Source organism: Amia ocellicauda, chromosome 10 (assembly GCF_036373705.1).
Source record: "Amia ocellicauda isolate fAmiCal2 chromosome 10, fAmiCal2.hap1, whole genome shotgun sequence".
In the NCBI taxonomy this organism is placed as follows: domain Eukaryota; kingdom Metazoa; phylum Chordata; class Actinopteri; order Amiiformes; family Amiidae; genus Amia; species Amia ocellicauda.
This window is the reverse complement of record NC_089859.1, coordinates 36424141-36446317: the sequence shown is the minus strand read 5'-3', so window position 1 is coordinate 36446317 and position 22177 is coordinate 36424141. Positions and strand designations below refer to the sequence as shown.

Sequence of the window (22177 nt, the reverse complement as noted above, 5' to 3'; positions counted from 1 at the left end):
AATTATGATACTGTTTATTTTTGTTCTAATATACATTTGTGAGTGAGTTAAACATTAACTTAAACTAGCACTAAAAAATGTATATGCCACTTCCCCACTCTTCATTTTTATCCTCATTAGGGCTATGATTGTAAATGCAGTGATATGAATATGGCTCTTTGTGTTTCACAATGTGGGTTCCACTTATGAGGCTTAATTTCCTTAAGGCTTGGTGCACTTTACCAGCGCTCATTAAATTTAAATTTAAAGTTAAACACTGTAAGGGATTCTTGGATCTGAAAAAGCTATAAAGCTAGTTTACTGAAACATGTTCATTTTGTTTAATTAATTAGTGGGCTGCTTAACTACACAGTAAAGAAAAAAAGTTGCATAACAAGACCTGTCAAAATGATCAAGAATATCTTAGATTTAAGCAATATTGGTGTAGTCAAATATTATTGTACATTAATATTAAAGAGTTTGTGCTCACTGTGATTTATATATTAAAAACAAAAAACACTTTCTGTTTCTGTTAATGAAATAAACAATGATTTGAGAGAAACTCATATATTAAATTAATATAATCTTCTAAGATTTATCATAAATCAGGTATGCCTCACTGAATAATGTGGTGATTCACTAGATGTTCCACAGATTGTGTTGTTTTTCTGATGATCTTGCTCTGTTTGCCATTGGGTCCTGTGATTTTCATGCCATTGTTTAATATAATCGTACACCTTGTCAGTTTTTGGTGGGGGTCTACAACTGTCAAGGCTAGCAAGATAATTTTTAAAGTAATATATATATCAGGGCTGTAACGATACACAAAATCCATGGTTCGGTTCACAGCTCGATACTGTATTTATGGTTACAGTAAGATTCTGCTTAGCTTACATTAATGATGCAGTAATACAAAAAACAGTATTATGCCAGAAACCCTGCTGCCAGTTAGATACTGTAAATTTAAATTCAGTAATATATTGTATTTGAATATTACAGTAACATCATGTACATGTGGACATGATGGTGTTCCTAAAGAAAAACTTTAAACTTACTTGAATTATGTTTACACAGAAATATTTTTATTATTTAGTTTTGTTTAATTCTGAAGAGGGGCAAATATTCAGGACCATGAAAGCGCCGATTGCGTTGGTAATATTTTGAGCACGGTCGGAGTTGGCTAGTAACTTCATTTGAAAGGCATTAGGAAGAGTAACCTGATGATGTTGAGATTTCTTCCGTGTACCGCTTAGATCAATGTCGGGATGATGTCTTCTGATATGCGTGTGCATATTTGATATGTTGCCTGTCACCTGAGGAAGTTTTGTGAAACACTTACGGCAAATTGTATGTGTTCTGTCTACAACACGATTGCCATCCCTATACTCCACTGGATATCCAAAATATTCCCATACTACTGAGTTGTATGTGCCTGGAGGGTCTGCAGTTTCATAGTTATTAGCCATCTTGACATAACTGAATAGCTAAACTTTGCAGGCGTGGACCCGTGATTGGAAAAGTGGTCACATGACACGTAGTTGGAAGACGCTAAAACAAGTGTAAAGTCATACTTTCCTTAACTTACTAACTAAATAGAATAATAATTTCATGATTTAGATGTAATGTGTACTGTGACGTGAGAAAATGAATTTTGTTGTAGTGGAATTTTATTGTAGTGTGTGTAAAGAGCTCAAGGGGCTGCATCTGTAACTGATGGCTGCTGGGATTGGAGAGGGGCGTGTGTCGCGGTTCATGCTATGTAATTCTATAGAGCATTATATGTGAAACATATATATATACAAATAAAAAATAAAAAAAAAGTTCTCGAACCACGACACGGGATCGTGGATATTTGTATCGCGATTTCGGTTGCAGTTCGCGTATCGTTACAGCCCATATATATATATATATATATATTAGGGCTGTGAATCGATTAAAAATATTAACTAATTAATCACACAATTTGCTGTGATTAATCGCAATTAATCACATTTTTCCACAAGCTTGTAATCATCAATATTTAAACGTAGAATCACCTAATTAAATTAATCAACACAAAGGAAGTCTATTTCAAATAATATTTTTAATGACATCTTGTGAACTGTAAACAGACTCTCCTCAGAACTACAGAGTAGTCATTCCCCTCAAATATATTGAATGCAGCAACATTATAAACAAAGTGTTTAAGTGCAAGTTGAAAATTAAAACCATCAAGGTTATCAAAAAGACTGGATTAGCTATGTACATAAGAACATAAGAAAGGAGGCCATTTGACCCAGATAACTAAGTGATCCCAGGATACTATCCAGTCTATTTTTGAATGTTCCCAAATTTTCAGCTTCAACCATTCATTCCAGATTTATTCCAGATTGTGACAACTCTCTGTGTGAAGCACAGGCCCTAGTACTGATCCCTGTGGAACTCCACTAACAAACTCACTCCAGTTAGAAGCAACTCCTATATTCAATACCCTCTGTTTCCTATACATTAACCAGTTCATAATCCATCTACTTACACATTACCCTGAATACCTACAGCTTCCAATTTGAGGATCAGTCTTTGGTGTGGAACCTTATCAAAAGCTTTTTGAAAATCTAAGTATGTCATATCATATGCTTTCACGTGATCTACAGCTGCAGTTGCATATTCAAACAATTCTAATACATTACTAAGGCATGATCTACCTTGTCTAAACCCAAGTTGACTATATAGTTAATTTGTGATGACATTGTAGAGCTGGTGGAGCCTCACTTGTGCAAGTAGAGAGCTCTGATATTCTGCGTGTGGTGCATGAGCTGGCTCTTGCGCCCCGTGGTGTATATAGTTAATTTGAACAACATTGTAAGTTTAACAGCATAGTGGAGCTGTCTGCTCTGTACTGGTCAGTTGAGCGAGGATACTCCTGTGCTGCACGGAGGCAGCATGAAATTCCTGCAGCCACACTGTGTATGCTGTTGTGTTCAGTTTGGCTACTTTGGTGAATAACCAACTGTGTATTATGTTGATTTTCAGTGGGTCTGTGGCCCCGCTCCTTTGGATCAGGGGTCCACTGCTATGATATGCGCAGAGGCCGCACAAGTTGCTTGATTGCCCACACAATTGCCCACGCACTAGTAGAGCAGCCAGCCTTGCTATTGTAAGTGGAGGGTGTAATAGTTGACCTCTGTAGCCCCGCTTTGTATATGCTGATTCTAGACAGTTCCCAGTAAGAGCATGATTTGCAGTCCTCGCTCTTGGGCAGTCAGGTGCGGCCCTATGGGGCCCCTGAGACTACTGTCTGGAGTTGTACCCCCTAGTTGTACACCTTGGGGGAGACACTCTTATCAGCTCGCTGCCTCCTCCCTTGCAATGGTTTTGTTATACAGTAACCCCTCCCCCTTGGGCAGTGCTTCTGACAGATAATGATAGGTTATCTGAAACCCCGGTTATCTGAAAAAGGAAGCACTGCCCGAGGGTTGCAAGGTCGCATGGGAGTCCGATTTCCTGGCAAAAGAGGATGAACCTGCGCAGACGTCACGTTTTATAGAACAGGAAGTGGTAAGGGACCTATTTTGAGTGACATGTGCAGGGGCCAATGGCAGCTTTGATAGAGTGACGTTTTGATTGGGTTCCTATGGAAGTGCACAAAATCCCCTCCCCCTTGGGCAGTGCTTCCTTTTTCAGATAATCGGGGTTCCTTTAAAAAATATATATAACACTACCTTTAAAGTTAATTTGAAATTGTAAATAACATAGAAGTTTGTTTATTTTTTTACATAGCCTAATGTTTATTAATGTTTATTTAACAAGATTTTTTAAGTTGTTGTCTTAGCTAAGTATTTTAAAATAAAGTTCTGAATTTATTGCAATAGCAGTAATTGTCTCATTGCATTAAATTGCAATTAATTTAATCTTATTCTCAATGGGTGGTGACTATTCTAATAGTTGCCTACAACAGCTGTGGAATTATCGATAGTCGAAATATTTGTCATGCATAATCAATTAATAGGGGTGATTAATCAGTTAATGAATTGATCAATGATCAATATTTTCTGTATTTAATCAAGCAGATTTTTTTTTTCTCATTATGACTGGTGATTATATACACTCACCTAAAGGATTATTAGGAACACCTGTTCAATTTCTCAGTAATGCAATTATCTAACCAACCAATCACATGGCAGTTGCTTCAATGCATTTAGGGGTGTGGTCCTGGTCAAGACAATCTCCTGAACTCCAAACTGAATGTCTGAATGGGAAAGAAAGGTGATTTAAGCAATTTTGAGCGTGGCATGGTTGTTGGTGCCAGACGGGCCGGTCTGAGTATTTCACAATCTGCTCAGTTACTGGGATTTTCACGCACAACCATTTCTAGGGTTTACAAAGAATGGTGTGAAAAGGGAAAAACATCCAGTATGCGGCAGTCCTGTGGGCGAAAATGCCTTGTTGATGCTAGAGGTCAGAGGAGAATGGGCCGACTGATTCAAGCTGATAGAAGAGCAACTTAGACTGAAATAACCACTCGTTACAACTGAGGTATGCAGCAAAGCATTTGTGAAGCCACAACACATACAACCTTGAGGCGGATGGGCTACAACAGCAGAAGACCCCACCGGGTACCACTCATCTCCACTACAAATAGGAAAAAGAGGCTACAATTTGCACAAGCTCACCAAAATTGGACAGTTGAAGACTGGAAAAATGTTGCCTGGTCTGATGAGTCTCGATTTCTGTTGAGACATTCAGATGGCAGAGTCAGAATTTGGCGTAAACAGAATGAGAACATGGATCCATCATGCCTTGTTACCACTGTGCAGGCTGGTGGTGGTGGTGTAATTGTGTGGGGGATGTTTTCTTGGCACACTTTAGGCCCCTTAGTGCCAATTGGGCATCGTTTAAATGCCACGGCCTACCTGAGCATTGTTTCTGACCATGTCCATCCCTTTATGACCACCATGTACCCATCCTCTGATGGCTACTTCCAGCAGGATAATGCACCATGTCACAAAGGTCGAATCATTTCAAATTGGTTTCTTGAACATGACAATGAGTTCACTGTACTAAACTGGCCCCCACAGTCACCAGATCTCAACCCAATAGAGCATCTTTGGGATGTGGTGGAACAGGAGCTTCGTGCCCTGGATGTGCATCCCACAAATCTCCATCAACTGCAAGATGCTATCCTATCAATATGGGCCAACATTTCTAAAGAATGCTTTCAGCACCTTGTTGAATCAATGCCACGTAGAATTAAGGCAGTTCTGAAGGCGAAAGGTGGTCAAACACAGTATTAGTATGGTGTTCCTAATAATCCTTTAGGTGAGTGTAGTTAACACTAGAAGCACCAACATTTTGAACTACCTACAAGAGCCTCATTTGAACAGATAGCTCTTTAAACTCTGTGCATAGGCTAATAATGAAAGGCAAACAAATACCTAAAACAAGTACAAATGGAGTATTTAAATGGAATATATATATATATATATATATATATATATATATATATATATATATATATAATTTTTTTTTTTTTTTTTTTAACGTGTACACTGCACAGTCAAAACGAATAAAAGAAACAATTGTTTACTTTCGGCATAATCACTCTGTGTCCACTCAATCTGACTACAGTTGTAAGAAGACACTTGTAATGCTATACAATGCATGTGTTTTTCAAGCACATGAAAGACAGGCGAGTTAGAGATTGCGACTTGAGCGTGAGACTGACTGTATTGTAAAGGGAAGGCATTTAATAATATAATGTATTCTAGGTAAATGTGTTTATAACTTATAACTTATAATGTTTATGCAGCTAAAGCTGTAGGCATATTTAATAAATATACTGTATTTAGGAAAAGTCACAAACGGGTATGTAAAGTGTATTCAGGAACACAGAGTAATTCAAATTAAATCTGGCTGGCTGGCTGTGGTCTTCCCTCTGGAGGAGGCCTCTCGCCGGCCATGGGAGGTAGGAGGGGTTGGACCATCAACAGCCTTTGGGTGGCAGTGGCTCGTCAGACCTTGGGTGGTGGGGTGCATCGGAGGGGGGTTGCTGGAAGACAAAAAGACAATTGTGCATTGCATGTCCATGGCACACCAGCGGCACTATGGGCTAGAAAAACAGAGACTGAACAGATGAGTCTTCAGCTGTGATTTAAAGGCTAAGACAGAGAAGGCATCTCATACATTGCCTGGAAGATTGTGCCACAGTTTCGGGGCCCTATAACTGAATGCTCGACCACCTGCAGTTTTCTTGTGTATTTTAGGGACCACTAAGTAACCGGCTTCTTGGGATCTCAATGGCCGAGTGTATTCGATAAGGAGATATTTTAAGTAGGGAGGTGCCAGTCCTGTGCTTTAAATACTAGTAAGAGAACTTTAAAGTCTATCCTGTAGCGCACTGGGAGCCAGTGAAGAGAAGCAAATACTGGAGTGATATGGTCATGTTTTTTTGTTTTAGTTAGAATTCTTGCAGCAGCGTTTTGGACTAACAGAAATAGCTCTGTTTGTGCTGACTGACAGAATGGCATTACAGTAATCCAATGTAGATGTAACAAATGTGTGTATCAATTTCTCAGTGTCATGTAATGAGAGGAATTGTCTCAGTCTAGCAATGTTTCTAAGCTGGAGGAAGGAAGATCTTGACACATTTTGAATGTGTGATTCATAGGATAGATTTATATCATAGATGACACCCAGGTTTTGTGCCATCTCCATTATCATTACTCAGTTTTGTCAGTGTATGATGAACAGTTGTCCCCTAAAATTAGGACTTCTGTTTTGTCAGAATTAAGTATAAGAAAATTACTTGTCATCCATGTTTTAATCTCAGACAAGCAGCAGATTCGTTTTTCTAGGTCTATGGTATTGTTAGGATTTACTGACAGATTTAATTGTGTGTCGTCTGCGTAACTGTGGAAGTTAAAATTATGTCATCAAGTGATATCACCTAAAGGGAGCATGTACAATGAAGAAAGTATAGGTCCGAGGACTAAGCCCTGTGGGACTCCGTACTTAACCTCAGTTACATTTGATTGGTTCTCATTAATCTGTACATATTGGAGTCTGTTTGACAGATATCATTTAAACCATGATAGAACATTGTGGGACAGGCCAACAAGGTTTTCTAAGCGATGTATCAAGATTTGGTGGTCAATTGTGTCAAAAGCCACACTTAAGTCTAATAAAATAATGATAGTGGCGTGCCCTGATTCGGAGGACTAAAACATGAAACACGTTGTTTAATACTTTTTACAGGGCTGTTTCTGTACTGTGGCCATAGCGGAAGCCTGATTGAAATTTCTTATGATGATTATCAGTTAAAAAGGCTTGCAATTGGTTTGCTACTAATTTCTCTAGAACCTTAGAAAGGAAGGGAAGGTGTGAAATACATCAATAGTGTTTAAGTAAGTTAGGGTCGGCACTAGATTTCTTAAGAAGTGTTTTAATTACAGCTATTTTAAACGATTTGGGAACAGATCCTGAAGATAAAGAGGCATTAATAATATTGTATATTAGGTGAATAATTAATGGCAGAGATTGTTTTAGTAGTTTAGTGGGTATAGGTTCTAGTGCGCAGGTTGTTGTTTTCATTTTATTAATTAAGAGACTAATTCTTGGTGATTTACTGTGTTAAACAAGTCTAAGGTAGGCAGGGACTGTAACGGACTGCATGCATTGGCTATAGTATTTGTTTCCAGTTCTATCTGTTTTCTAATGCCGTCGACTTTGCTATTGAAATTATCCATGAAGTCATTGCAGGTGATATTGGGAGGGATAACCTCTGAAGGCTTTACCTGCTGATTAGTAAGTGTTGCTATTGTGTTTAAAAGAAAAAGTGGGTTATTCTTATGCATATCTAATAAATTAGAGTAGTAGGTAGACCTAGCAGAGGACAGGGCCTTCTTGTATTTTATTGTCATTCCATGCCATATGGAAGACCTCTAATTGTATTGCTCTCCATTTATGGCATTCTGTTTTAAGTGAGTGAGTGAGCTCGTTAAAACATGGTGAGCATTTTGTTGGTTTAATATGTCGTGTCCTTAATGGGGCTACTGTGTCTAAAGCTTTGCTTAGTGTATTGTTGAAATGATTTAATAATTAATCTACAGATCCTGTTTTGATAAAGCTAGTATTAGGCTACAGAGTTGTAAATTTATGAATAGCAGTAGGATTTAGGCAATGAGTTTCTATGTTACTCTCATATGTGTCTGTTTCTACTCCAAGCAGCTCAAATGTAATAAGGCAGTGGTCAGAAATGGTCTGGTTTTGGGGTGATATTATTAGGTTGTGAATCTCTACCCCACGGGTAATAACTAGATCTAGCATGTGATTTTGACGATGTGTGGGTCCTGACACATGCTGAGTGAAGCCTACAGACTCCAATAGAGACAAGAAACTTTAAGGTCATCTTTAATGTCAATATGTATGTTACAATAATGAGTTTATCATGGTGTATTGCTAAGTTAGATAAGAGTTCGCTAAATTAGGACAAAAAAATGGAATAGGGGTCTGGTGGCCTATGAAACAAATACAGACTTCAGTATACCATCCCCAAACACATTCCTAGCAAGTTGGAGGGGCCCCTATCGAGTACAGGAAATGTTGTGTCCTCTTCACTATAAAGTTTCCCACCCTGATAGGTGGAAACCTTTACAATTATTCCATGTCAGCATCTTTAAGAAAAGGCATAGACAAGACAGCATCTTCGCTCATCTCCTAGAACCACAGAGCAATGGAAATCCCCAAGATGAGGTACACGTAGGTCCCAAGTTGTCTCACTCTCAACCACAAGCTACCCTGGATTTTGTCAATTAAAAAACACTGATGTATTCTCCAGTATTCCAGAAAACTCATGACACACAATATATAACCCTCCCTGGGAATAACAATGCAAGTGAAACCCTATTGCATCCAGGAAGCCCGAAGGGTTCTCAAGACTAGCCTAAATAAAAATAATGCTGGACCTTAGGATCATTGGAGTCCCAAAGTGCCTGGAATAGTCCTATTGCATTGGTACCAAAACAAGATGGGTAACTAAGGATTTGTAATGATTTTCGCAAGGAAAAGAAAGGAATCTGAGTTTGACGCATATCCCATACCAACTGGGAAAAGCTCAATTTGTCAGCACTCTGAACTTAACTAAAGGCTGCAGGTACCACTCACACATCAAGCTAAACCAAAAATGGCATTCTCCACAGACTTCAGTACAAGATGTTGCCTTGGAACCTTGGCTATGTTCCAGCAAATGATGGACCTCTTTCTACGACCATACAGCCAGCAATCCACTGCATATCTGGACAATATAGTCATTATGAAGTGAGCATTAGTGTTGTCATGATTCCAAAATTTTGGTACTGGTACCAAATGGGATTATTGTGCTTTATTTCAAACCTGGACAACATTTCAGTGGTGCTGCTGCCATCTCTAATCTCTAAACAAAGGAACAAAACAAGTGGCTGAAATCTGCAGAATTGCAGCTCTGAAAAGTTGCTGAGACAGCCTAACTGTGGCTGTGAGACAAAAGAGATGATGCAGAGATCATGTTAAGCTGAATTAAAACTACTGTTGCCTCCTTGTGAGCAGAGATGAATGTCAATTTATCATCACACAATGAAGCCGTGAACAGCATTGTCAGCACCATAGATACAAAATTTGAGACTGACGCTTTAGCATTGCCAATGCTTTATTAAATAATTAAATCAATTATTTTAACAAATATAATGTAAATCTATGATGCACAATAAATCTGTAACAAATTATTGGCAATTCCAATTTATTTTTAGATCTTTTAAATACTTAAAAGCTGGGGTTTTGTACATTAAGTATTCTCTACAAATCTAAAAAATCAAAAGTATTTTGACAAACAAGCTTATATATGTTTCTTTTGGAACTATCTCACCAAACTATTCATTTCATCAGCTGTGATGAGGCAGGTGCAAGGATATGCTTTCTGTGCATGAATGAAAACACAGAGCGCAAGGCAGACCAAAAGTAGTCTGTAAATCAGAAAGTATGTGGAAACGAATTTCTTATGATTACCAGTACATTAACACATTTATTGAACTGTTGATTTACTATGTATAGTATTGCAAGACTACAAATGACAAATGGCCAAGCTTTTTAGTATTAAAAAGATATATTAGCTGGCTTTTGAGTGCCAGAGATTTGTAACTATTTGCTTCCAGCAATTGTGCTATGCTAACGAAACAATACATTAAAATTTCTTTAGACTGGACGCACAGAATTAAAAAACGTTTCCATGGATTTGTATGGGTGAGTTAACAATCAGGCTAAAGTAACAACATACCGAAGTATCCCTTAAACAGCAAATCTCCAGAAATGTAGACTATGATTGCATGAAGTGGAATATCTTGGCTGTATGATTGGCAGTCTGGTTAATACACAAGAGAATAAAATTCCTGCAATTCAACACTGGCCTCGGTAAATAAGAAACAAGTATGCGGCTACCTTGGACTAGTAAGCTACTATCGCCACTTTGTGGAAAACTTCACAACCAAGCATAATCCCCTTACGGAAATGACCAGAAATAAACAGCCGTTTATGATGCAGTGGTCCACCTAAGCACAGTCTGCATTTGATTAACTTAAATAGGTCACCGACCTGTAAGCACCAGACTTTACAAAATTCATGCTGGTACATACAGAAAGCTCTGAGATGACTTGGATCTGTCTTATCACAGGTGCTGGAAAGGGAGGAGTGCCCTGTATTATCTCAGCCGGAAACTACTTCTATGGGAGGAGAAACATTCAACTGTAGAAAAAGAGTGTCTGACGATCAAATGGGCATTGGAAGCCTTATAATACTATGTGTTAGGTTGGGGGTTCACTTTGATAATGGATAATCAGAACATTAAAAGCATCTTTTAAACCTTATGATAACTGTTTGTACTGATTTGGAACATTGTATTTGTGATATTATGCATATGTTTTGGCCCATAAGTTTATACACTCACCTAAAGAATTATTAGGAACACCATACTAATACTGTGTTTGACCCCCTTTCGCCTTCAGAACTGCCTTAATTCTACGTGGCATTGATTCAACAAGGTGCTGAAAGCATTCTTTAGAAATGTTGGCCCATATTGATAGGATAGCATCTTGCAGTTGATGGAGATTTGTGGGATGCACATCCAGGGCACGAAGCTCCCGTTCCACCACATCCCAAAGATGCTCTATTAGGTTGAGATCTGGTGACTGTGGGGGCCAGTTTAGTACAGTGAACTCATTGTCATGTTCAAGAAACCAATTTGAAATGATTCGACCTTTGTGACATGGTGCATTATCCTGCTGGAAGTAGCCATCAGAGGATGGGTACATGGTGGTCATAAAGGGATGGACATGGTCAGAAACAATGCTCAGGTAGGCCGTGGTATTTAAACGATGCCCCATTCGCACTAAGGGGCCTAAAGTGTGCCAAGAAAACATCCCCCACACCATTACACCACCACCACCAGCCTGTACAGTGGTAACAAGGCATGATGGATCCATGTTCTCATTCTGTTTACGCCAAATTCTGACTCTACCATCTGAATGTCTCAACAGAAATCGAGACTCATCAGACCAGGCAACATTTTTCCAGTCTTCAACTGTCCAATTTTGGTGAGCTTGTGCAAATTGTAGCCTCTTTTTCCTATTTGTAGTGGAGATGAGTGGTACCCGGTGGGATCTTCTGTTGTTGTAGCCCATCTGCCTCAAGGTTGTACGTGTTGTGGCTTCACAAATGCTTTGCTGCATACCTCGGTTGTAACGAGTGGTTATTTCAGTCAAAGTTGCTCTTCTATCAGCTTGAATCAGTCGGCCCATTCTCCTCTGACCTCTAGCATCAACAAGGCATTTTCGCCCACAGGACTGCCGCATACTGGATGTTTTTCCCTTTTCACACCATTCTTTGTAAACCCTAGAAATGGTTGTGCGTGAAAATCCCAGTAACTGAGCAGATTGTGAAATACTCAGAGCGGCCCGTCTGGCACCAACAACCATGCCACGCTCAAAATTGCTTAAATCACCTTTCTTTCCCATTGAGACATTCAGTTTGGAGTTCAGGAGATTGTCTTGACCAGGACCACACCCCTAAATGCATTGAAGCAACTGCCATGTGATTGGTTGGTTAGATAATTGCATTAATGAGAAATTGAACAGATGTTCCTAATAATCCTTTAGGTGAGTGTACATCGGTAGCATTTGATCAGGATCAGGATCACAAATGGCATTGTAAACGCTCGGCGATTGGATTAAATGTACCTCTCAGGGAGATGGTACAGATCCGCATCGCTAGCATTTGATCCTGGCAGTGTAAATCCTCAACCAGCTCAAGTTCCAGCATGCACTGTGGCAGCGTGTGTTTTCGAGACAGGTTGGCAGACATACAGCTTTTGCATCAGTGGAATAGATAGGAGAACACTGCCAGTATTTTACATAAAATAGATGGCTAAATGGCTTGTTGTTTTATATTAGCAAATATACATAATTGTAGTTTTTGATATAGCCGTTATCAAAGCTACAGTTCAGCATCCCTTCAAACCCAGTCTAAGCACTTCCACTTCTCCCCACTAGATGTTGCCATCACCCTTCCTTACCAGTCACTTCATTCAATCAACATTCCTGAACACCATGTGCACAATCACCCTCTACTCCCATTTGCCCTGCACCTCCAAACTTGGTTCCTTGCTTCAATCTGCTCAACATATAAACCCCTGCAAAGTTTTGTCAGTGTTAGCTACATCTCCGAGCAGTCTCCCCGTGCCTTGTTATAGCCTTGTATCCTTGACCTCCTGATTTACCTCCCGACCACGACCTTGGATTTTCCTTGATTCCCTGTTTGCTTGATCGCATGACTCTTGCCTGTGACCATGACCACGTCTTTGCCTAACCTTTGATTGCCCTGTCCTACCGATATCTGACCCAGGCCTGTCTGAACACCTCTACCACGCACCGCAACTGGGTCCCCTCTTCCCGTGTCCTGTGGACCGTGACAGAAAACTTTGCCGCTAATGGACCGAGTGGTGCTGACCACCCTCGCTGCCCAAAGGGTCAAGCTCGGGGAACATAAGCAGACGCTCCACAAATTGAGACTGCCCTGGAACAGCTTCTCAAGCACCTAACTGAGCAACTGCCTGCTTCCCTGGTGATAGCTGCTACAGCTCCTGCTGCTGCACCTACAGCTTCTGTCCAGCCGGTCCAGCTGTCTGTTCAGGGGAAATACATGATTGACTCTCCTGGGGCGGACATCATTCTCGGCCTGCCTTGGCTCTTTCACCACAACCCAGTCATTTCCTGGACTGATGGGGACATAATATCCTAGGGGGAGAACTGTTTTTCCCGGTACTTGTCTCAACCCTGCAGGGCCACACACATAGAGAGCCCCCTTCTCTCTGCTCCGACACAGATTCCCCTTGGATACGCAGATCTGGCTGCGGTGTTCAGCAAGATCAAGGCTTCCCGTTTGCCACCACACCGATCCGGGGACTGTGCCATTGACATCCTTTCAGGCACCTCTCCTCCCAGAGGACGTATTTACCCCTTCTCTCTCCCAGAATCACAGGCCATGGAGGAGTACATCAAGGAGGCTCTGGATCTGGGAATCATCTGTCCTTCCGTGTCACCTGCCGCTGCCAGCTTCTTTTTCGCTTTCTAAGAAGGACAGGGGTCTTTGGCCCTGCATCGACTACAGGGGGCTCAATGCAATAACTGTGAAGTACCGGTACCTGCTGCCCTTAGTGTCAGCCGCCCTGGAGCAAATAAGAGGAGCCCGTTACTTCACGAAATTGGACCTGCGCAGTGCCTACAATCTCATCCAGTTTTAAGAGGGGGATGAATGGAAAACAACATTCATCACAAACATGGGCCATTACGAATACCTGGTCATGCCATTCGGTCTCGTCAATGCCCCTTCTGTCTTCCAGGCATTCGTGAATGAGGCTCTAAGACCCTTCCTGCATCAGTTCGTCATTGTCTACATTGATGACATCTTGAGCTACTCTTCCTCCTTCTCTGAACATGTTTCCCAGGTGCGACAAATGCTCCAGTGTCTGCTGCGAAACAGGCCCTATGTCAAGGTGGAGAAGTGCGAATTCCACCGCCAGCGCATGGGTTTCCTGGGTTGTGTCATTGACGTGCACATGGACCTGGAGAAGGTGGGTGCTCTCGCCGACTAGCCTCAGCCCCGCACTGTGAAGGAACTGCACCGCTTCCTGGGCTTTGCGATCTTCTATCAATTCTATTAATCTGCAATTTTAGCACTGTTGCCTGTCCACTAACATCTTTGTTAAAGGGATCCCCCAGGACTTTCACCTGGACAGACTGCTACTGCCGCATTCGCCTGCCTCAAAACACTGATTACCATTGTTTACCACTGCTCCCATCCTGAGACACCCAGACCATTCTTTTCCGTTCATCGTGGAGGTGGATGCCTCAGAATCCGGAATGGGGGCAATGCTTTCTCAGTGACATGGGTAGCCGCCCAAGCTCCACCCCTGCACTTTCTTCTCCTGAAAGCTGTCACTGGCAGAGCGTAATTATGACATCGGCAACCGTGAGCTCCTCGCTGTCAAACTGGCTTTCTAGAAGTGGAGACACTAGCTGGAGTACATCCAGTCGGCACAATGACTCAACACCCGTCAGGCGCATTGGGTGCTCTTCTTCACCCGTTTCCAGTTCATGCTCACCTACCGCCCAGGATCAAAGAATGTCAAAGCTGACTCCTTCTCTCACCAGTTTGACTCCTCTCCTGCTCCTCAGTCTGCAGAATACATCCTGACTCTCTCCTGCATTCTGGCTCCCATTCAGTGGAACATCTGGGCCAGATTCTGATCTGGCTCCTTCCGCTTGTCCAGCGAACCGGACCTACATCCTGTCATCAGTGCATCCCCACTTGCTGTGGTGGATCCACTGCCTCCGGTAACCCAGGTGTCAGCTGCACCATCGCCTTTGTCTGGGGAAATTCTGGTGACCCGGTTTAGTGTGTGATGTCACCAGGTTCGTCGATGCCTGCTCCACCTGTGCACGGTCCAAAGCCACCAGAAACTTCCCCGCAGGTGTGCTCGAGCCGCTTCCTGTCCCTCATTGTTCGTGATCCCAAATTGCCATGGATTTTGTCACCGATCTTCCCAAATCACAGGGCTACACCACCATCCTGGTAGCCATTGATCGGTTTTCCAAGGGCTGCTCATTCCACTGAAAGGACTCCCCACAGCTCTTGTGACAGCAGAGATGCAGAACACATGATTGAAAAGCGTCTACTGGCTGTCAGAGGACATTGTCTCCGACACAGGTCCCCAGTTCTCAAGGCGCTCAACGTGAATGTCAGTCTCACAACCAGGTATCACCCCAAGTCAAATGGACAGACAGAGTGCCTAAACCAGGAAATCAATAGGTTTCTGCGCTCCTACTGCAGTGGAGTCACTTCTTACCCTGGGCATGCGCGAGTACGCGCAGTGCCACACTATCTGCCGGGACAGGAGGTTTGGCTGTGCACACGGGACATTAAGCTGAAGCTCCATTCCAAGAAGCTCAGTCCCTGATACATCGCGCCAGGTCAAGCCGATCGCCTACTGCCTGCAGTTGCCCCCTCTCTACAGGATTGCACCCACTTTCCATGTCTCCCTATTGAAGCCTTTGGTGTCAGATTCCTCACCTTCTCCTTCTTATCTCATCTCCTGCTGCTCCTCCTCCTCCTCCCCCTCTAGATCTAGATGACGGTCCTGCTTACACGGTGCACTCTCTGCTCTGCTCCCGTCGGCTCCGGGGTCCCTTGCAATACCTGGTGGACTGGGAGGGTTACGGCCTGGAGGAGCGCTTCTGGGTTCCTGCCTCCGATGTCCTTGACCCTTCCCTCATTTCTAACTTTCATGCTGCCCATCCCACTGTACCTGCTCCTCGACTCCGTAGCCGTCTCCGCCAAGAGGGGGATAATGTTATGGCTACAGAAACAAGAGGCTGGCTATTTTCGGGTCTACGTATTTTCATAACCACACTTTTCATCACGCACACGCAGACGTCATCATGGGTACATTTCATCACCAGTATCAGTTCATCACCAATTTGGATATTCATCAGCACAGTTGCAAACTACACACAAAAGTCTCTTGATTTAGTGCGAATATTCTTTAACACTAGAAGCGCCGACATTTTGAACTACCTACAAGCGCCAAAGCCAGTCATTGTAACCGACAGCTCTTTGTTGAAGAAACACAGTCTTCAATTTTGGTTGGAGCATTCGTTGCAATGCCTTTATTACACATGATGTGGAGAGAAACAGTGAGTCAAGAAGAATCCAAAGTTGCTCTGCCTTCATTCTAAAAGTCAGAGCTTTTTTATACACACAGAAGACAAAGATCTGGTTATAATTAGAAAGTCATTACTATGTTATCTTAAAAGCTAGCTAAGCAGAATATATATCATTATAGAACAGAGTTCATAAGTCAACACATGGATTTAGGGAACAGGCACTTAAATCATACCGTTTGACATTGTCTCCAAGGTTCTCATCGTAAATAACAAACAGAGGACAAACTACCTTCTGGCCTGACCTTCTAGCTTATCTTTCTTAAGGATAAATAAAGTAAAACAGGTGTGAGAAAGGAATTTCTAACTTGCCTTCCACATCTTTAACAGCTGTGATATGATAATCAAAGGCAAACCATCGTATAAAATGCAGAAGTTTTATTCATGAACATCAAATCCAACGATTACATTGCACAAATGTAGTATTTAAATTGAAATATGATCATAAAACATTAATATTATTGCTATAAATAACAAATCACTTTTTTCTAAACACACACACTGCAGTCAAAACATGAATAACTATATAGCCTACAATAAGCAAAAAGCTCATAAACGGCATACAATAAGAGAATGAAACAAGTGTAAACGTAAATATTGGAGTAATGCTCAAAAGCAATATTTTATAGTAAAAAAATAACTTGCATTTAGGGCTCGGCGATATGACTTAAAAATATCTAGATATTTTTAGAAGTTTGGGCGAAACACGATATATATCTCAATATTTATTGTTTTTATCCAATCAATCTACAAAATAATACAGCTCTTGTGGGGTGTTCCCGGTCTGCTGTGGTCAGTACCTATCAAAAGTGGTCCAAAGAAGGAAAAGTGGTGAACCGGTGACAGGGTCATGGGCAGCCAAGGCTCATTGATGCACGTGGGGAGCGAAGGCTGGCCTGTGTGGTCCGATCCAACAGACGAGCTACTGTAGCTCAAATTGCTTAAAAAGTTAATGCTGGTTCTGAAAGGTGTCAGAACATACAGAGCATCGCAGTTTGTTGCGTATGGGGCTGTGTAGGTGCAGTCCATTCAGGGTGCCCATGCTGACCCCTGTCTACTGCTGAAAGCACCTACAAAGGGCACGTGAGCATCAGAACTGGACCACGGAGCAATTGAGGGTAGCCTGGTCTGATGAATCACGAGTTCAAGGTGTTGACTTGGCCTCCAAATTCCTCAGATCTCAATCCAATCGAACATCTGTGGGATGTGCTGGACAAACAAGTCCGATCCATGGAGGCCCCACCTCGCAATTTACAGGACTTAAAGGATCTGCTGCTAACGTCTTCGTGCCAGATACCACAGCACACCTTCAGAGGTCTAGTGGAGTCCATGCCTCGATGGGTCAGGGCGGTTTTGGTGGCAAAAGGGGGACCTATGTCCTGTGCCACGGGTGTGTTGTCACGGGAAAAAACACCTAATTTTTTAATATTCGACTACGCCACTCTGTTTGATTACGGAGACAGAGAACTCGTTCCGCACAGGACGTTTCGATCTCAGCACACCAACAGAGACCAAGTTCAATACATGTACAGTATTTATTAGTAAAAACAAAGGCAGATCCATAAAAGACAACAATACAATAAATAAAGGGACAATTACTAATAACTAAAAATGGTTTAAAAATACTTACTGACCCAGGCCATAACTATAAAACCCCTACCCTAATCTAAACAAATGAGAAATGAAACTCTAAGGATTCTAAATAAAAGCCCTAAAAATAAACTAAAACTAATCCCTATATTGTGTAAAAAGTGAAAATGCACATGCCCCTAGGCTTGTCCCCACAGACAGCAACACCACGCACTACCACCACTAGGTAAGCATGATATCGGGGCCCTGTGGGATTTCCTCTTTGCAAGCCTATTACCTCTTTCCCTCGTTCATTATCTCGTCCAACTATCTCCCAGCCAGATGGCGCTCTCGTCACCTCGCCTCATGCGCTGCCCAGCCCCATCTACTGTGCAGAGAGAGCCACCACCTCCCACCGCACCATTGCGCTGCTGCGCGTTTCTGATCTGTTCCCTTCTGTGCTCTCGTCTCCTTGCCTCTCATCTACCTGGACCAACCAGCCTTTATCCACCTGGGGGTCAGGGCGTGGTTGAAGAGTTCCAGAGAAAGTGCATGGTATGTCCCAAAAGAGGGCAAGTGATTGGCTGGGTAATAAGGAAATAAAACACACGTGCAAATCATAGAGCAATAAAGTAATCAAGTGATGAAAGCAAAACAAAATAAGTGCAAGTGAATGAATTCATAAAGAAACAATATGTATAATATATAAGAAAGTGGAAAATTAAAAAAAAATAAAAAAAAAAATAAATTAGTGAAACCCAGCTGTCACCTACTGTGACACTTACACAATATTATGCAGGTGGTCATAATGTTATGGCTGATCGATGTATATACATATACACAGTATGATTTACTGTCGCATAACAACAATAACACAAGTAATAGTAATCACGCAACACATGCGCTGTAAAATGGTATAGATTCAGGTAGATTTACCACCTCTGGGTTTATAGTTGGGCATTTAACATCTGCTAGACAGGTACATTTCTTCTCTGACTGTCGCATTTCGATGCTACTTACCGGTACAGCATGTGTAAATAAAAAATAGTTATAATAATAATAATAATAATAATAATAATAATTATAATAATAAATGTTGTACAACTTTACCATCTTAATAAAAAGAAAATTAAACTTTCTGCATCTGTTTGCATTGCTTTCCAATTTATTAAAATGCAAACAAACTGTATTATTTATTTTTATACAAATTATATACATCTAAATTAGCGGGGGTGGGGGGTGCGATCGTGTATTTTCTGGGGTACTTGCAGATCGAGTTTAGCCTGGCAATGAGAGCGGGGCAGAATGTGTGCAATTGTGCATTAAAGTATCTTTTGGTTATTTTGGTTATTCTGTGTCAAGTTCACTCTCCTTCACGTTTGTTTGAGTTGTCTGAATGCAAATTTCTTGCCTGCATCCGGCACGTGTGAAGGACCAGGAAGAACACAAAGCATCATCCAAATGACGAAGAATATTCCTGTAAAGAGTGGGATTTGCAACACAACGACATAAACGATAGATCATAATATGAAACGATAGGCATTTTTCTATCGTGACACGATATATATATCGTCATATCGCACAGCCATAATTGCATTTATCAAAACATAATTGTACACTAAAGTAAACATTTTCAACATCGTGTAAACTTTGTTTTCAACATACAAAGCTACAGTGAATAAAAGCAGTGTATTTCAATAAACTATTTACTATACACTCACCTAAAGGATTATTAGGAACACCATACTAATACTGTGTTTGACCCCCTTTCGCCTTCAGAACTGCCTTAATTCTACGTGGCATTGATTCAACAAGGTGCTGAAAGCATTCTTTAGAAATGTTGGCCCATATTGATAGGATAGCATCTTGTAGTTGATGGAGATTTGTGGGATGCACATCCAGGGCACGAAGCTCCCGTTCCACCACATCCCAAAGATGCTCTATTGGGTTGAGATCTGGTGACTGTGGGGGCCAGTTTAGTAAAGTGAACTCATTGTCATGTTCAAGAAACCAATTTGAAATGATGCGACCTTTGTGACATGGTGCATTATCCTGCTGGAAGTAGCCATCAGAGGATGGGTACATGGTGGTCATAAAGGGATGGACATGGTCAGAAACAATGCTCAGGTAGGCCGTGGCATTTAAACGATGCCCAATTGGCACTAAGGGGCCTAAAGTGTGCCAAGAAAACATCCCCCACACCATTACACCACCACCACCAGCCTGCACAGTGGTAACAAGGCATGATGGATCCATGTTCTCATTCTGTTTACGCCAAATTCTGACTCTACCATCTGAATGTCTCAACAGAAATCGAGACTCATCAGACCAGGCAACATTTTTCCAGTCCAATTTTGTCCAATTTTGGTGAGCTTGTGCAAATTGTAGCCTCTTTTTCCTATTTGTAGTGGAGATGAGTGGTACCCGGTGGGGTCTTCTGCTGTTGTAGCCCATCCGCCTCAAGGTTGTACGTGTTGTGGCTTCACAAATGCTTTGCTGCATACCTCGGTTGTAACGAGTGGTTATTTCAGTCAAAGTTGCTCTTCTATCAGCTTGAATCAGTCGGCCCATTCTCCTCTGACCTCTAGCATCAACAAGGCATTTTCTCCCACAGGACTGCCGCATACTGGATGTTTTTCCCTTTTCACACCATTCTTTGTAAACCCTAGAAATGGTTGTGCGTGAAAATCCCAGTAACTGAGCAGACTGTGAAATACTCAGACCGGCCCGTCTGGCACCAACAACCATGCCACGCTCAAAATTGCTTAAATCACCTTTCTTTCCCATTCAGACATTCAGTTTGGAGTTCAGGAGATTGTCTTGACCAGGACCACACCCCTAAATGCATTGATGCAACTGCCATGTGATTGGTTGGTTAGATAATTGCATTAATGAGAAATTGAACAGGTGTTCCTAATAATCCTTTAGGTGAGTGTATATTTAGCCTGCATACCTGACAGTTAGGGACAGTCCACACAAGACACATTTCTGCACTTTCCCTGCATGAGCTGGTACCTCACACTGCAATTTGACAGCCCTCTCCAGGTGAACACTTTTACTCCACAAAAATATAGCATTGCAATAAATGCTCCTCTGCTGATAATGTCCATGAATCATTATTTTGCGTGTGATGTGCCTGCATTATTGCACTCTGTACTACGTGCAGTAGCAATCGTGTATTGATCAGTAGAGTAAAAGCACTCGGTGCCATTTGGACCTGGCATTTCATTCGCAATGTTTTCACAACACTGGGACAAACCCATGAATCATCACTGTCATTCCCAGTATCACTGATGCCCCCTGAATCAGCCATGTTCATATACATGGCATGTCCAACACAAGCTCTCTTCAATCTCTGTTTCGAATCCATGTTTATTTGTGGGGTAATCACTGTATCCACTCAATCTGAGTACAGTTTTAAGAAAACACCTGCAATGCTGTACAATGCGTGAGTTTTTCAAGCATATGAAAGACTGTAGACAGGTAGAAATCGCCACTTTAGCGCCAGACTGACTGTATTGTAAAGGGAAGGCAGGATTCCCAGCAGGCAAAATACATTAGAAACAACGTTGTTTCAACGTCATATTTCAACGTTGAATCGACACTGAATCAACATTGATTCCATTTGCAAATCCAACCAATTTGCAACAAAATTTCAATGTTGTATACATTAGATTACATTAGAAACAATGTTGTTTCAATGTCATATTTCAACATGGAATATACATTGAAAATTGATTGGATTTGCAAATGGAATCGACATTGAATTTTCAACGGTGAATCAACGTTGATGATTCAACGTCCTCCATATTCTTTCACCCAGTTGTAACACTTAAATATTACACTGTACAAACGGACAGACAATGCTATACCCGTGTTAATCCCCACTTCTCTCTCTGTCTACTCGCTATTCCAAAAAGTGCTGTACAGAAAAAAGGGGCGTGCTCTGTAAAAGTGTCACAAATATATTAATAGAAGCACAGGAAACATGTACACATTGCAGTCCATATATGGGTTCATTACACACATTTACTTTTGCTGGGGAGGAGTGTCATTCAGCACTGGCACAAGCAAAAACAAACTAAAGTTTCTAAAATTAGGTAATCGCTTAACCTTAGCAAAAACAAAATAATTTGTCCAGTACAAGATATTTACAATATATATATAGGTTATATCCTTAACTTAGTAAACGGTGACGGTCTTTATGTTATGGAATCTCCCTCAGCTATAAAAACTTTGCATTAGTATCTGCTGGTCTCTTGATTTTTTATTTTTTAAATAAATAAATATAAATAAATAGGACATGTTGATGGTTTAGAATTCATATTCAATTATTATAATGTGTAATT

The 22177-nt window shown here is 41.4% G+C and overlaps 2 protein-coding genes across 2 annotated transcripts in view; both read left to right on the top strand.

Annotated features, from left to right (window-relative positions):
* Positions 1 to 13611, top strand: part of zdhhc11 (zDHHC palmitoyltransferase 11) — a 65532-nt gene extending 51921 nt beyond the window's left edge. The window contains 1 exon segment of the mRNA XM_066714581.1: positions 13320 to 13611. Coding sequence (XP_066570678.1) covers positions 13320 to 13611 — 292 coding nt within the window.
* Positions 1 to 22177, top strand: part of tppp (tubulin polymerization promoting protein) — an 85631-nt gene that overhangs the window by 1219 nt on the left and 62235 nt on the right. The window lies entirely within an intron of this gene.